At 40.8% G+C, this 17795-nt stretch overlaps 1 protein-coding gene across 1 annotated transcript; it reads left to right on the forward strand.

The window, feature by feature from the left end:
• The first annotated feature begins 357 nt into the window (after positions 1–357).
• On the forward strand, positions 358–16606 carry LOC119740074 (hyalin-like). Its single transcript, XM_038215277.1, has 15 exons — positions 358–388; positions 1704–1775; positions 6445–6729; positions 7901–8134; positions 8250–8480; positions 8603–8833; positions 8956–9186; positions 9309–9539; positions 10538–10771; positions 10888–11118; positions 11241–11471; positions 11626–11856; positions 11947–12074; positions 12279–12510; positions 16317–16606. Exons 1-15 carry the CDS (start codon positions 358–360, stop codon positions 16604–16606), a joined length of 3123 nt encoding a protein of 1040 aa, XP_038071205.1.
• Positions 16607–17795: the final 1189 nt, after the last annotated feature.

The following is a 17795-nucleotide window of genomic DNA, read 5'->3' on the forward strand; positions in this document are numbered from 1 at the left end:
CGCCGTGATACACTCACATCGCGCCGGATATGGACGGACATCGCGCCGCATTAATGACCTTAATGGTACACCATACTTTAATAAATAACCAGACAGTCATGTAACAAAATATGCAGAATCCGCGAGGGAGGCATTATAAAACAAACGTTTTGCATAGTAAAACTGGTCTCCTTAGTGATCCATGGAGAGTACTGTTTTCACTCTGCTTCATCTCGGGGGAGAAAAACAGAATACTACATAGATGACCTCGGGAGGATACTTTTAAATACTACACCACTTGTAGCAGTCAATATTTGTTTATTTTTCCCCAGAATTATCCAGATGGGTGCCCTTTTCATGCGGATTGTTTTAATCATGATGACCGGATGGTTGAGTGTTAGTCAAGCGGGTAAGCTTTGTTCATTTTATCTTTTTCATTGAGACTATATTTTTTATCCAAGAATTTTTTTTTAAAGGCTAATCAAATTTAGAGTTGTGAACAACCAATTATGGTGTACCATTCACATGAGAAAAATGGACTTTTTGTTAATGCATCACAGCAATGGAATTACACATCACATCATCTTTTCTTTAATAATTGCAAATTTATTGGGACTCATGCATGCGACTGCATGCATGAGGGGTGACACTTGCGCGTCTCCTCTCGGAAATGCCAAAAGAAAATAATAAAAGTCGAATTCCTTGGTGGTGTTTAGCACCGTCGCGACGGATAGTAGGATATTTGGGGGAAAGTATCAACTGGTGGGGGAGGGGGGGACACTACCACAAAAAAGCCAAAAATAGCTATGCATGACTTTTGCCGATGGGGGGCCGCAGAGTTGTAACCAAGTCATATTTTTTCCAAGTCAAGTCAAGTCCCAAGTCAAATTTTCACAAATCAAGTCAAGTCCCAAGTAATTTTTTTTTTGAAATATTAGATGCACATACTACTTATGGGAACCAGTTTATGTGTTCGACGATGGAGCCGGAGTAGGGAATCTAAGGAGATAAAAAAATCATACTTTTCAAACATCCTCTCTCAAACACCTTATTTGTATCTAAAAACGCATTTGATATAATATTTTGAAACTTGTTCCATCATGTTGAATGTTTGAAGGACGTCTGACAAAATGTCCTTCCGAACGTTTTTGTTTCATACATGATGTGAATTCTTGTTGCTTTATGGCGGATTGGGGGAAGCAGCCGTTTTCCAGTCATTTAAACCCTAGTTGCATCTAGCACGCTTACGACAAACCACTTAATGTGTACGTGTAGCCTATGGTCTTTATGGAATGACCGCTCTATAACAACGGATGGTACTCGGACTGTACGCACGGCACAAACGTCACCTCGTATGAGGTTGAGTATGATACGTTGTCCATAACACACGTACATAGATAGTCATGTGGCAGTCTCAGGATTCCCAGCTATATTGCTGGTTGCTAATTCGCTATGTATCATCTGCATTCTTTTCAACCGGTATTATTATGCTAGTGCGAACGAACGCCGGGAGTTTTGTGCTTTTTTTTGAAACTTTAAGAAACGTTTTAATGTCAGCAAGTCAAATGTATTCGAGTCAAGTCAAGTCTGAAGTCATTTTTTCTGGTGGGATTGCGCAGTCTGTTTCCAAATTGAGGTGAGAGTTCACAATTAAAAGGCAATATACTGGGTATAAAACCAGAGGAATACAGCGTTGTTGTTTTGATACTTTGTTATTCTTTTAGATTTCTGTAACCCATCATCAGTGACGAGATACTATTGTATCTCTGACTTATTGGAGGATTGGGCTGAATTTGGTAAGTGTGTGTAGGCCCTATACATTGTCATATAAATGCACCTACACCAAATACCGAGTTGGCGTCCCTGTATCTTCCGTTTAACGGTGGAAACTGCTCAATAATCACAGATAAACGTGCACAGTTGTGGATGTTCTGCACCATTACATCCGAGGACAATTGGCCTTGTGTTTCCCTCTGTTACTGGTCCGAAACACTCTCCCATAGACTTACGTTTGAGGATCGTTCTCAACAAAAGATGTACGTTCTAGGACAAAAAAACAATCTGATCTCTTTTTGTCTTGCTGTCCTCAAGATGAATGCATTATTAGTGTGTATTATTTTTATTTTGTGACTTCTTTTTTTAGGTATCCCGTAAGGTTTGTACATTAAAACCGCCCGAGGACTTGGCTCAGCTCCTCTAGGTTATTGTTGTAACAGAAACCCATTGACACAAATTCTCAGTCGTATTTAAAGATGACAAGATCAAGGTTGTTCTCCAGATATCGCATACATCCAACAACCCAACCCCCCCCCCCCCCTTTCCCTCTCCCACAAAAGTGTACATGGCATGCGTGTACACGCCTGTTTTGGAAAACTGTAGTCACAATATGCAAGTACACTCAACGTTAAGAATACAATTTGATACCGTTGAGTTATTCTCTTAAGCAACCAATAGACTTAGAGTGTCATGGCCGAACGGTAAGGCGCACCGGACTCAAGCTCTAGTGTTTCTGATCAGCAGAGTGTGGGTTCAAGTCGAGTCCCGGCCGATCTTTTTGACACTTGTGTCCTTAAGCAAGGCACTTTACCATTATTGTTTCGTCCTTCGGATGGGACGTAAAGCTGTAGGTCCCGTGCGTTGTTTAATGCACGTAAAAGAATCCAGTAACACTTATCGCTAAGAGAAGGGGTTTGCCCTGATGTTTCTGGCAGTGCGTTTATCTTCAGCCATGAAGTCTGCACTTGAAAGGAAGAAGAAGAAGACTTATGAGTGATGTAGTTATGAAGTCTTCAATAAAACATACATATTACAATTCTTCTTTGATATGAGACTCATGAAATTATTAATTGTACTTCTTTCCTTGGTAAGTGCACAGATAGATATGAATGCCATCCCGAATCATTTTTTTCTTCCATTTATGTGCCAATATTAGTTGAATCCTGACAAGTGCATTTCATAATTACAATGCTTAAATAGAATTGTGTTTGTCGACAACCACATAGCTGTTTCGGCACCAGTTTATCAACAACTGTCATATGGGGCATTTTTGATGACGTCATAATGACGTCACACATTTTTCGAAACTTTGTGTATACATCTATTGCCTACCGAACTTAATACAAAAAGAATTTTGAATGTAGCATGTTTTGTTTCAGGACAAATGAAGATGAGCTGAAAATATGAAAAATCAATAAAAAATCCACACGATGACGTCATCGTGACGTCACGGCATTGTTTATCAACACATCCCGCTATGTGTACATACAAAGTTTCAACCGAATCGGCCTTGTAGTTCTCTAGATATATGCCCTTGAACAATATGCACTTTCATGATGGCGTGACATGACACGTGCATGATGACGTACTCATGACGTCATGATTCGGAACGTATTTTCAGATGATGGTCTAAGTACTGTGCCATCGATCGGATTCGTGAAAAAGTCACAAGTGCTGCTCAGAACGAAATCACATGTTATCTATTATTCCACCTGAACCATTTACATCTGCAGCCAAAGTGCGACAAATATTTAGGCTGGTTATACATGTAGAGGACTAGCACAATTTAGGGAAATTCCCCTATAATCCCACTGGCGGATCCAGAACACAATTTTTTTTTGGGGGGGGGGGGGGTGCAACAAAAATGTGGTCCCCAAAACGTGGGCAGAAAAAAATGACGGCGAGGGGTTCGGAGCCCGCTTAAGGGCCCCGAAATTATTTTTAGTTTCTAGATGCTCTGTGGTGCGATCTGAGGCAATTTCCGACCACTTTAACCACTTTGTTTGGAGGAAAAGATGGTGGTGTACGCAGTACCTGCCTTTAATGCGACGTCACTTAGAATAAAAATGGGGTTTTTTTGGGGGGGGGGGGAAGGGGGCGGCACCCGTTGGCCCCCCTGGATGCCCCCTTGAGAACTCTGGATATTGACATTTAAATTCTGCGCATTTTAGATGACTCACATGACTAATGATGACGTCATCACGACGTTAACAAAAGAAGGGTTCTTAACAAAACATTTGGATTGGGGGGATTCCCCTTACCCCCCCCCCCCCCCCCCCACCTCTCCCGCTGGCTACGCCTATGAAGTGTAACAGTATAAGACATTATCTCCGGACACGCTCCCTACAGATTCATGCAACCGGAGTAAACCATGTTACAACGTAAACAGGCCTACAGTGGCATTTGGTGAATGCAACGGCGTTACGACACAGATATGCTCAGTAGGTAAGTATAGGTTTGGTTGACTTTAAACGTTTTGTGAATTTATATTTTGAGTGGCATTTTACCCATCGTTCAATGCATCCATTCCATGCCTGTATGCGAAATGTAAACTCTACTTTACTAAGTACTATATGGCACTCAATTGTGTTTGTGTAAAGGGCTAGGGGTACATCCTCACGAAATCTCCGAATTTGTATTCTTTCTGGCTGTTTTCTTGTTTTTGTTTTCAAAAAGGTTACTAACCAAATATGTCACGATGCCTGAGAAAATATGAAGAAAAACTAGTATCCGGTTGTTTGCTTCTGACATGGCAGGATTTTTTTTTGGGGGGGGGGGGAGGCAAGAGGCCTAGAATATTGTTTTTGTTTTTCAAAAAGGAGAAGGTGTCTTCACTCCTCCGATTACAACAATGGGTTATTTTGGGGGGGGGGTGGCCCCCTATGCCGCCACGCGGTCCGCCAATGCACAGATAGATGAATTCCAGCCTCAAATAATTCTTCTTCTTATACGAGGAGTTACCCACAAACTTCTTTGTCCTTTGCCGGACGATTCAATGTATGATGCACGTCGTGAGTGTACATAAACATGTATAAAATAGAACGCCACTACAACGAACACTGGTCCATAAAAATGTTCGTTATAGGCCAGAAAAAAAGTCTCCGGTTTCTGGTATGCGCGCGCGACGCCGTAGCCATGCGCGTCGGCAAAATGACTTTTTTTTTCCAATGAAAGATGATGTCTCAAAACCGCCAAACTCACTGGTTTGACTGGAATCCTGCTGCTGCACAATTTTAACGTGTTTTTAGATGGGGTTATGATCAAGAATAAGCTTTATGTGGCCTCTCTGGACTCCCATATATTTGCACTAAGTTAAGTCGGGCACCATTTGCATTCATCAGTCGACATTTGAAGCAAAAAAAAAGGTTACAAAAAAGCCGCGTCGCCGCACCACTTTTTGGGCAAGCTCCATACCAGAAATCATAAGATCACAATAATGTGGAAGGGGCCCCTAAAAAGCAAAGCTTGTCGAGTAGTGACTCCACTTAATTAGTAATGATTAATTAATTAGTTCATTTAATTTAAGTTACAACAATCACATCACATACACATACATAAATAACACAGAAATTACTTCAAGGGACATGAACATGACGAGTAAACCCGTTATACATAAGTAATTATTCAGCAAGTGAGCCTATATATATATTTATATTAACGATTGACTGCAAAAAATTTTAAGACGTATCCAGTGAATTCCATAGTTTGGGACCCTCGTGCTGCAAGTTTAGTACGTGAACCGGTGGAATTCAGTACATTGTCTTGTAAAATAGTGATGAATATTTTCATTTTTTTGGGTGAACATTTAACAGATAAAATTGGGTAGTTTAGAATTATTAAGTTGATGCATGAAGGTACCAAGTTGGAAACAATAAATATCATTTACTTTTAACACTTTACATTTATGAAAAAAGGGGATTCCCGTGTTCCTGGAAAGTTGTGGAGTTGATTACTCTCAAAACCTTACCTGTGTGAAGAAACGCATTTGCCAAAATAAAAGTACCGTTATGTTTTAAAGGCTGAAAACGAATTACTAGTATTGTCAACTAAGTATTAATGGCCTTTCCCTGAACTGGTAACATTTTTTTCGTTTTTAATAGTTGAATTCCCAGAATCTTCACCGGACCCGGACTACTGTCATAGTCATCCATGCACAAACGGCGGAAAATGTGTAAGTCAACGAGAGGGCGTGCTGTGCTGTTACTGTAGGAATTTTGAGAACGAGCTTAGTTGTTACGGTACGTAGGCACTTATGTTGCTAAAGAAGTTAAATATTTCACCAGCTAATCAGTTAGATACATGTATAAATATTCATATTAATTACATGTGGTTTTATCACAGAAATCTGAAAAGTGAAAAGTATTTTACCTTCATAAAAATTGCTGTCAAATAAACATTTCTTCAGTTTTCTCTCAAAGGAGCTGATCAGCGTGAATAAATTCCGCAAGACTGAAGACTCTCAAATTCGCTTGAAAAGGAATGTTTTCAAAATTGTTCACTTTTAAGGCTTAACATGACATTGCATTGGCTAGACCTGCACTTAAATTATTGGACATGTGACAAGTATACTCCAATGGGAATCCTTAATGCTTCTACCGGTGCTTTGAACTAGCCGTAAGAGATATCGAAAAAAAAAATAAAGAGGATTGTTGATACTTAATTTATACTTGCATTTCTTGTACATAATAGACCCTGCGGTAGTAAACGCTTCTGCCAGAACACCCTGTGCTCTAATTGATGGAGCGCCACCAACGATAGATAGTTGCATAGATGTGCGGACGAACAAAGCTCTGGTGAGCGATATCATCTCTGGCCTAGACGTCACAGCTACTGACAACGTTAATAACTCCGTGCCTATACACTGCGTAGAGACCAGAGGTGCAATACATCTTACAACCAACGAGACCATTTTTAACTGCACAGCCTCTGATACGGCTGGAGGAGAGGCTACCTGTACATTCAACGTTGTATTGGGTACGTTTACAAGAATTGCTTTAACCGATGACGCTTCATTTTTTTCCAAATCGATCACCCCCTTATACCGGGTTCCCCCCCCCCCCCCAAAAAAAAAACCGGAACGGCATATTTCCACTACCTTCAGATGCAGACTCAAACCACCTGTACCAATGGCTAGAGAATCTTTTTAAAAGAAATATGATACCAAAATCTCCCGATTCGGTCCAGTAGTTTTTGCTGAAGAGCCTATTTTGTGAAGCACACGTCTTTCATGCGGGTATTATTTACATAACAATTAATCTATCTATTTGGGTGATTAGTATGTTATAGCAAATATTGTTAAACTGACTTGTTTCACTTTTGGGGCTTGTAGATGCTGGAAAAAAAACAAGAAAACCAATCATGTTCTTGTAGTCTGGTTCCCTGGCCCCACTTAAGATGAAACAGAGCAATTTATAGACTTTGGGGAATTGTAAGGTCAGAGAATCAGTCCAGCAGGCATGTACTCCTTCACAGGTGTGTAATCAATTGCAAAGAAAATGCGGAATAACTAAATATGAAAACTTAGGAGCAGTTTTTGAAAAAACCCAGTTTTCTCCAACGCTGGCCGACCAGTGTTGGAAAAAAATACAACCTTCTTGAAAATGCCAGCACACCAGGAGCTACGATTTTAAATGATGCTTTAGACTGTCATTCCCTATTACAGTCCAGTGAGGTATTTCGTGATAATTTGATCATCCCATTTTGTGATGGTTGCAAATGCTGTATCTTCCCTTTAAGTGAAATTCGCGGGCGTGGTTTAGTAATTTGTCGGGACAACATGACTCCCAACAGTGAGTTTGGCGGTTTTGAGACACCATCTTACATTGATTTTTTTCCATTTTGCCGACGCGCATGGCTACGGCGACGTGCGCGCATACCAGAAACCGGAGACTTTTTTTGCCTAAAACGGCGCCCACCAAAAAGTACCCGTACCATTGTTGTTTGTAATGCGAGTGATGTTGCAGGAAATGAGGCCACCTGCACCTTTAACTTGTAACTGTAGGTAGTTGTGTACATGCGAAAATTACTATTTTCTTTGGTTTCTTGATGTGGAAAGGTTGCGGAACATTTTTGTAGCTTGAGGCCTAAGCAACATGTGACAATTAAAAGGTAAAGTTCTTTGTTCATTTAACAATGATTGTTTCAGATCAGCAAGCTCCTGTGATCGACAATTGTCCTTCTAATGTAAGGACCAACAACGCTGTGGTAACCTGGACACCAGATCCTACAGCTAATGACAATGATGGGACCACACTCGAAGTAACCTGCATTCCAACCGCTGGTAGTTCGTTTCTAGTCGATGCAACTACAATTGTTGTTTGTAACGCGATTGATGTTGCTGGAAATGAGGCCATCCTCTGCACTTTTAATGTAACTGTAGGTATGTGTTAATGCAAATATTACTATTGCACTTGATAAGAATTTGGACATTTCTGCAGCTTTAGGGATTATCACAATTAAAAGGTAAAGTTTTTTTCATTTAACAATCATTTCAGATCAGCAAGCACCTGTGATCGACAATTGTCCTTCTAATGTAAGGACCAACAACGCTATGGTAACTTGGACACCAGATCCTACAGCTACTGACAATGATGGGACCACACTCGAAGTAACCTGCATTCCAACCGCTGGTAGTTCGTTTCCAGTCGATGCAACTACAATTGTGGTTTGTAACGCGAGTGATGTTGCTGGAAATGAGGCCATCTGCACTTTTAATGTAACTGTAGGTATGTGTAAATGCAAATATTACTATTGCACTTGATGTTGAAAAGAATTGGAACATTTCTGCAACTTTACGAAACGTCACAACTAAAAGCTTAAGTTCTTTTTCATTTAACAATCATTTCAGATCAGCAAACACCTGTGATCGACAATTGTCCTTCTTATGTAAGGACCAATAACGTTGTGGTAACTTGGACACCAGATCCTACAGCTACTGACAATGATGGGACCACACTCGAAGTAACCTGCATTCCAACCGCTGGTAGTTCGTTTCTAGTCGATGCAACTACAATTGTGGTTTGTAACGCGAGTGATGTTGCTGGAAATGAGGCCATCTGCACTTTTAATGTAACTGTAGGTATGTGTAAATGCAAATATTACTATTGCACTTGATGTTGAAAAGAATTGGAACATTTCTGCAACTTTACGAAACGTCACAATTAAAAGCTTAAGTTCTTTTTCATTTAACAATCATTTCAGATCAGCAAACACCTGTGATCGACAATTGTCCTTCTAATGTAAGGACCAACAACGCTATGGTAACTTGGACACCAGATCCTACAGCTACTGACAATGATGGGACTACTCCTGCAGTAACCTGCACTCCAACCGCTGGTAGTTTATTTCCAGTCGACGCAACTACAATTGTGGTTTGTAACGCGAGTGATGTTGCTGGAAATGAGACCATCTGCACTTTTAATGTTACTGTAGGTATGTGTAAATGCAAATATTACTATTGCACTTGATGTTGGAAAGAGTTGGAACATTTATGCAGCGTTTGGGATTATCACAATTAAAAGGTACAGTTCTTTTTCATTTAACAATTATTTCAGATCAGCAAGTACCTGTGATCGACAATTGTCCTTCTTATGTAATGACCAATAACGTTGTGGTAACCTGGACACCAGATCCTACAGCTACTGACAATGATGGGACTACTCCTGCAGTAACCTGCACTCCAACCGCTGGTAGTTCATTTCCAGTCGACGCAACTACAATTGTTGTTTGTAACGCGAGTGATGTTGCTGGAAATGAGGCCATCTGCACTTTTAATGTTACTGTAGGTATGTGTAAATGCAAATATTACTATTGCACTTGATGTTGAAAAGATTTGGAACATTTCTGCAGCTTTCGTCACATAAGTCGCAAGGCTTGGAATGGTCTCATTGGAACGCGTGTCCCCGGACTGGAACGATCTGGCGTTCCATTGGGAACTGGGGACCGTTCTGTTGGAACGCCACAATCCCTTTGCGAGAACGGTCCAGCAGAACGGTTGGGAACACGCGTTCTATTGGGCGTTCCAGTGGAACGTTCCCAGCATATCGTGTAAACGATGTCCCAGTTTAGAATATTTGCACATATTGCGTCAGGAAAAATGGCGTCCCGATCCCTGGCAACCCGTGCGTCACTGAACGGTAGGTTTTTCTTGTTTATGCGGATTTGTATTTGGACGTGATTGTGAAATTCCTATGACGGTTTGGGTAAATAGTTCGACACAAGTTACGAGTGAACGTTGATGGAATCTTGAATCAAACGTAAATGTCGTTTCTGTCGTGAAATTTCGGTAGCCCCGACCTCACATCACATGCAATAGCTACGGTGATTGTGTATTCGCGTTAAATTATGCTGGTGCAAGAACAACGGCTTTAATACCTAAACCATTGTATACTTTTACTAAATAAACATAGAACGCTGATACAAGCGGAGCTTACCATTGACGATGCACAATTTGTCATAAAAATCTAGCGATTGAATAAACTCCTACTCCAAGTCCTGCAGCTACGCACAGACGTCCGTACGTATACCCGACCGCGAATACCCCGCCGTGCAGCGTTCCACCGGGATCACGGTGTTCCCTCCCCGTTCTAGCTGGACCGCAGCTCGGTGCGTTCCATTCAATGCGCGGAACGCCCCCGCGTTCCATTGGGAACACGGCACGTTCCCAATGAAACGCCTGGCGTTCCAACGGAACGTTCCACTGGACCGCGAACGTTCCCGACTTATGAGACGCTCCCATCACAATTAAAAGGTAAAGTTCTTTTTCATTTAACAATTATTTCAGATCAGCAAGCACCTGTGATCGATAATTGTCCTTCTAATGTAAGGACCAACAACGCTGTGGTAACCTGGACACCAGATCCTACAGCTACTGACAATGATGGGGCCACTCCAGAAGTAATCTGCACTCCAACCGCTGGAAGTTCATTTCCAGTTGATGCATCTACAATTGTGGTTTGTAACGCGACTGATGCTGTTGGAAATGAGGCCTTCATCTGCACTTTTAATGTAACTGTAGGTATGTGTTAATGCAAATATTACTATTGCACTTGAAAAGAATTTGAACATTTCTGCAGCTTTAGGGATTATCACAATTAAAAGGTAAAGTTTTTTTCATTTAACAATTATTTTTAGATCAGCAAGCACCTGTGATCGACAATTGTCCTTCTAATGTAAGGACCAACAACGCTATGGTAACTTGGACACCAGATCCTACAGCTACTGACAATGATGGGACTACTCCTGCAGTAACCTGCACTCCAACCGCTGGTAGTTTATTTCCAGTCGACGCAACTACAATTGTGGTTTGTAACGCGAGTGATGTTGCTGGAAATGAGGCCATCTGCACTTTTAATGTAACTGTAGGTATGTGTAAATGCAAATATTACTATTGCACTTGATGTTGGAAAGAATTTGAACATTTCTGCAGCTGGAGGGAACATCACAATTAAAAGGTAAAGTTCTTTTTCATTTAACAATTATTTCAGATCAGCAAGTACCTGTGATCAACAATTGTCCTTCTAATGTAAGGACCAACAACGCTGTGGTAACCTGGACACCAGATCCTACAGCTACTGACAATGATGGGACTACTCCTGCAGTAACCTGCACTCCAACCGCTGGTAGCTCATTTCCAGTGGATGATAGTACAACTGTTGTTTGTACTGCACGAGATACTGCTGGAAATGAAGCCAGCTGCACATTCAGGGTCACAGTGGGTATGTTCCTCGAGACGTTATACAAACCGCTCATAAACAAAACGTAACATTAATTCCTGAATGGTATACGGGTCTGATTGAAATTCACAGTCAGAATAACATTTTAACAAAATTAGAAAAGTAACAAATGCATTCAACTTGGACACAATTTCAGATCAGCAAGCACCTGCGATCGACGATTGTCCGTCAGATGTTAGAACCAACAACGTTATGGTAACCTGGACACCAGATCCTACAGCTACTGACAATGACGGGACAAGTCCTGCAGTAACCTGCATTCCAGCCGCTGGTAGCTCATTCCCAGTTGATGTTCGTACAACTGTTGTTTGTACTGCAAGAGATACTGCTGGAAATGAGGCGGGATGCAACTTTAGCGTAACCGTCGGTAAGTTGATGTTAAGAAAGGAGGCTAGTCCGTTCATGAAATGCTGCAATCTTTCTTTGACTCGTTGATTTTTCCTTATTTGTATTACAGATCCCGAAGTTGTTGTTGTTTCCATGGCGATAAATGAAACTAATGGGTCAGATGTTCCCTTCATCGACGCGTACAACGACGTCACGAGTCCAGAGTCGCGAGAACTGTGCCTGCCTGTTGAAACGGCCGTAAAAATTCCATTTTCGTTGTTTAATATTATGTCGTATTTGATGGCATCGGCTAACGGCCGTTTTCTTGAATGCTGCAAATTGTATCTGTTCATAATTACTTCACGTCAACCTAAGGTTTACAGCTTCAAACCTTCAATGGAACATCATACCGTACTGTTGACTATTTGAGTATAAACAAACCGAACATATTTTTGTGAACAGATGTTGGAAGCTTTAAGCCCTGAGATGGCTTCAATTGCGACGGCAAAATGTATCGCTATCTACCAAGGCAGCATTATCGTGGACGTGCGCTTGGGCTTCAGTCCCGATCCAAATAGCGCGCCTCTTAGTGGCGCTGTGCAGGGGGTCCTCCAAAACGTCATCACAGAGGGGACATTTGGAGCTGGCGGTAGTGTTACCTACACTATCAACCCAGAGTCAGTGGTCGCACAATGTGAGTTGAATAAAATAATTCATCCGGCGTTATTTTCTGATAGGCTCGGCAATGATTGAAGAATATTGGGCCCAAGTGATTACTTTGTGTCTTTACTACCAGGCTAGTTTTATTTCTCAGCCATTTGGTTTTATTTTTCGTTATCTTAAAACACATTTATTGTAGTTTTGCTTTTTTGTATGTCTTTTGGGTTGCAAATGGACCTAAAAACTGGAATACGTGACTACCAGGCAGATCGTGTGGAGTTACAACGTGGCGACGTCCAATATGTTTGGGGGGTTTTCCCCGACTGGGTGTATTCGGTCCTGCCAATAAATTAACAACATTTTGAAAAGACATGTATCTCAAAAGGTGATAATAATAATATGGGAAAACACACACACACACACCCACACCCACACCCACACAGTTTCCGGTCAATCGGCCATACACAATACTATTCGTTAATGATAAATTTATACGCGAGTCGGTTACCAGATTAGTCAGTGTTACTGAGAGTTCTGAGTCTAGCTAGGCATGTCTTGTCTTGTTCTATTTTTTTATTTATTCGATAACCAACAGCAGAGACCCGCCATTTACAGGTATCATAAAAATGTATAGATATACATATACACATTTAAACTTACAAAAGTTCTTTCAATTTGCAACGTTTCTATACAATTTGTACATTATTCTATAAAGAATCACTACTTTAAGAGCTTCCGTAATGTCGGAATTGTGAGGCGTCGGATTTATGAGGCGTCGGATTCATGCAGGAGGCATCGGACTTGTACTTATGTATTCTGCACATGGGTGTTCCCCCCCCCCCCCCCCCCCACGAAAAGCAAAAAAACGGGGGGGGAAGGAGAGAGAAAAAAGGAAAAAGCAGTAAGAAAAAGAGGTGGGAAGTCATATTGCTGTTAATCTAATGGGTTGTGGGGGACAAATGTCCCTGTCCACCCTCGAAAAATAATAAATCGAGAATTATATTGGGAACAGTACAGGGATTTCGGAGGGAAAATGTGCTTTGCCTTCCTCTAGAAACAAATCCTGGCGACGCCACTGATTCAGCAACATAGCTCCGACGCCTTGTAAGTCTGACGCCTCAAATACATCCGGTCGACGTCGGACAAACGAGGTGTCGGATTTATGAGGCGTCGGAAATAGGGGGCGTCGGAGCTATGGGGCGTCGGACTTATGAGGCGTTGGATTTATGGGCCTTTATTTGGTTGGGGAGGAGATTTTGTTATGAGGCGTCGGACCTATGAGGTGTCGGACTTGCTGTGAGCGGACCCCTATCTATTGGTCTTACATTTTTTCATGATTGTGATACGTGGAAATTAATATTGCTCAACCATCAATCTCTTGAATTCAGTGTATGTGGAGTGGAGGACAGTTCCATGCTAAATTAGGACTCACTGTTCAATGCATGTAACAGTCAGCTCCTTTGTTTCTTTGTTTGATATAGCGGAGTCAATCACGTGCCCTGTCGACTACTGTCAAAATGGCGGGGAATGTCTGTTGGAAGGAACAGTGCCAAGAGTCCAGTTCTCCTGCAAGTAGGTTCACATTAATGTTATTACTTGTTCAGCAGTGACAGTAAGTTCTTTGCTGAGGCAATGACTTCGCCATTAAAAGGGTAATAGGTGCACAATAACATCTGTATACCATGTCTATATCACGGCTGATAATGACATGATCATTCCTGAAACGCAGCCGTAATCACATTTCCTGGCTTGTTTTTACCCCGTATGTTGAACTCTTTCTTTTTTTTTGCTTACAAAGCTGCTCTAATGGATTCGGTGGTGATGTGTGCCAGACCCAACAGGTAAGCCTATTTGTAATAATCACTAACATAATTATTATTGTATCCAGAAGTGAGATCGACTTATAGAATGGGGATGCATAACCTGTTTTCAAGCATGGTTTACCATTTAGAGTACCAGTAAGAAAGTTACCTTTACATAATAATTGTTCATTCATCAACAACGCACAAGGGTCATTATCCCCGCCAAATACATCGCACTTGACGTCTGTGCATTTACTGGGCAGTAGTAATGCGAACCCGAACTGAATGGGTCTAACAAGAAACAAATATTATCCCTATGATATACAGGGGCGGATCCAGGATTTTTCAAAGGGTGCGGGGCGTGCATTTTTTCAAACCTGTGTGGAACATTTTTGTCGTGATACACCAACTTGGGAAGCCACGGCGTGGGGTTCGGGGCCCGCTTAAGGACCCCGAAAAATTTTGAATTTCAGAAGCTCTCTGGTGCATTTTAGAGCAAATGTGGGGATCTTTGAGGTAGATTTTTCCTCAAAATTCAGAGTAAATTTATATTTTACAAATAAAAATAGAATAAACATTTCACAAAATTACAACTTCCTGAACTGGAAAAGTATGGATTAAAAGTAAGTTGCAAATTAAGGTAGGTCGGAATTGATTTAATTTCTTTAAACAAAATATTGTGTGTTGATTGAATGAATGGAGCACGTAGGAATAAGGCATATTTTGTGCCCGGATAATTTTCATTCGCGCCACGAAAGTTATCGAGACTGTCCATAAAAACTTGCCTTAACTAATATGAAAATATTTAAGGTGAATGATTCTTAAAAATAATGGAGAATTTAAGTTGTCCACGTCGCTGTGCTCAACGTTAGTCACCGTCAGCCGCCAGCCAGCAGTGGCCGTATATCGCCTCGCGCACACGGCGCAACCCACGTGCTATGGCCGAACATTTTGTACGCAAACGGTGTATCAAGTACGAGCGGAACAATCTCGTTATGAATATAATGTAAAATACATACACAGAAAAGAGAGATCATGTTCTGAGAATTAATTTGAAGAAATTCTCTTTCTCCATCGATGTTGTTTGGTATTTTTCTACGATCCGAATTCGTCCTGTCACGCTAGGTATAGGTCGCACTGATCTCTGTTATACTGACTGGATAGCACTTCGGGCCGTGGGGGTGAAGTCACTGGACGCCATTTTGACACTCCCTTTGGCCACGTAAAAATATATTCAAAATCACGAAATAAAATTATATATTTGAAACAAATATTAACATGAGTAAAATAACATTGTGGGCAAAATTAATATATAAAAACGTGTTCGATGATCCAAAATTGCTTCCTAAGCTACTGTATAATATGTAATAATTTTATATAAATACGGATCCGTGCGTTGTGGGCTTCAATGAGGGAGTGTCAAAGTGGCCGCCGCGTGTGTGCGAGGGCGTCACGGTCTTGTGTGTTTGCCTTTTGCGGACGTTGAAGAAACCCTTTTTTCCATTGGTGATTGGTCACCGCTGTTCCCAAGACACATAACGTGTATATCGTACACTGACAACGACACGAAAAACGTATTCGTACTCCGTCATGCACGATGTAAACAAGCGGGGGGGGGGGGGGGGTTCGTCTTTTCTCGGGAACGGTAAGACATTAGGTTGGTTTTCTTTCAAGCAGATGTTTGAAATAGGCTAAGTAAACAATCCAAAACATAAAATGTTCGGGGATTTTAGGACCTAGTGCCCCTTTAACACCTGGGTTGAGAGAAGTATTGAAGTAAAGCGCCTTACTCAAGGGCACAACACGAAGGGGCCGAGGCGGGGCTCAAACCCACAACCTCACGATCGTGAATCCTGTGCTCCACCGCTAGACCTTTATATCCAAACTAGACTTTGGATATGATCTGAAAAGTGTACCATCATAGCAAATTAAAAGTCATGGGAAGAGGAAAACCATAAGAGAGTGAAAGACAATATTGTGTCTTATTTACAGGACTAAGTAATAAACCCATCATCAAAATTCTGCCATTCCTTTCTAGGTACTACTAGCCTTGCCGCCGTACTTATCCCCGTAATAGCTCTCGTCTGCCTTCTGGTGGTAATTGGTGTGTGCATATTCCTTATGAGATCCGCTGCGTACGAGGCCTCGGAACAACCTGCGGCACCCCCGGAACTAAACCTGATGGCGTATGACAGAGGGGCCCATCCGCCCCAGCGTCTGTACAACCCATATCACGGCAAGCTGACTCACGAGTCACGGTTCACTCGTCTCGGTGGACGACTAGCTGTCAATCGTCTCGCTTACATCAATCGTCAGGAGACTTTTTAAGCGTCTGTCTCCGTTCGTATAACGATCATTGTTTAAATTTGAGAACCATTTTCTTTTAGTATGCTTTGTCAGCCTTGTGGTTACTTGCTTGGCCTTGTAAGTAACATATTTTATCATATTACGCTGGAATTGTATTTGTTTATCCTTTTTTTTGGCTACTCCTTTTATACTGTCATCACTTCTCTCCAGATTAATTTTTTTTTATGCCATTCGTTTTTATTATTTTCATTTCTGTGACAAAAATTTTGCTATCTTGTTTTTTCTTAGTGTATAATTTCCTTACTTTTTTGTTCTGTTTTGCTTTGTTCAGTTTTGTTCTGTTCTGCTTGGCTTGGAATTTTTTTGTTCTGTTTTGCTCTGTTTGTTTTGTTTTATTTTGTTTTCCTTGTCTTGTCTTGTTTTTGTTTTGTTTAGTTACGTTTGTTGTTTTGCTCTCTTTTTTTCTTATTTTTGTTATTTTGTTTGTTTGTTTTGTGTTTGTCTCAAGTATATGTGCGTTGTATGTGTGTCTTTTTTATCCATTACTTTTAAGCATTTTATATATCTTTATACATTTTTTTATAATGATTCTTTTTGAACATATTTGTTTTTTATATATATTTTTTTAAAATAATTTTATAATGTTTTTAACCCAGTCCTGTAATTGGCGGTTCTTTTTCTGCTTTTGGATGTAGATAATAAATAAATTAATTAATTAATTAAATAAATATTTTTTTTCAGTTTGAGTAATTTTTATTAACTTAGTTTTACTTTATATACCCTGACGAGTGCAAACATAATTATATCGCTTTCTTAATCTAATAATTGTTCATGGTTTATTTACATCAGGTACTGTTTTGTAATGGGAAAACAATTTCCATTTGGTTTAGTTGGGAAATCAATAAAGATTGAATTAGCATTAAATCGTTTTCATGATACCGAATGCAGTTCACCCATTCTCATTGGTCGAGAGCCCGTCACGTGGCCGGTATTAAACGGATGATAAATGCCGGCTGGCTGGTTTTAAACACTTTTCCAGCGTCACTTGAAATTTGGACTATGAAATCCAGTTCTTTAAAGTTTCATTGGTTGAACGCTCACTATACCACGAGTACCATGGCCTGATCGAGATTGATGCAGATGCAGCAACTCGAGGGTGGCTTCTCGGCTTGAGCACCCAGAGATCTAACTACTTTTGTTTGTTTGGTTT

This window comes from Patiria miniata, unplaced genomic scaffold, assembly GCF_015706575.1.
Source record: "Patiria miniata isolate m_02_andy unplaced genomic scaffold, ASM1570657v1 HiC_scaffold_4, whole genome shotgun sequence".
Lineage (NCBI taxonomy): Eukaryota > Metazoa > Echinodermata > Asteroidea > Valvatida > Asterinidae > Patiria > Patiria miniata.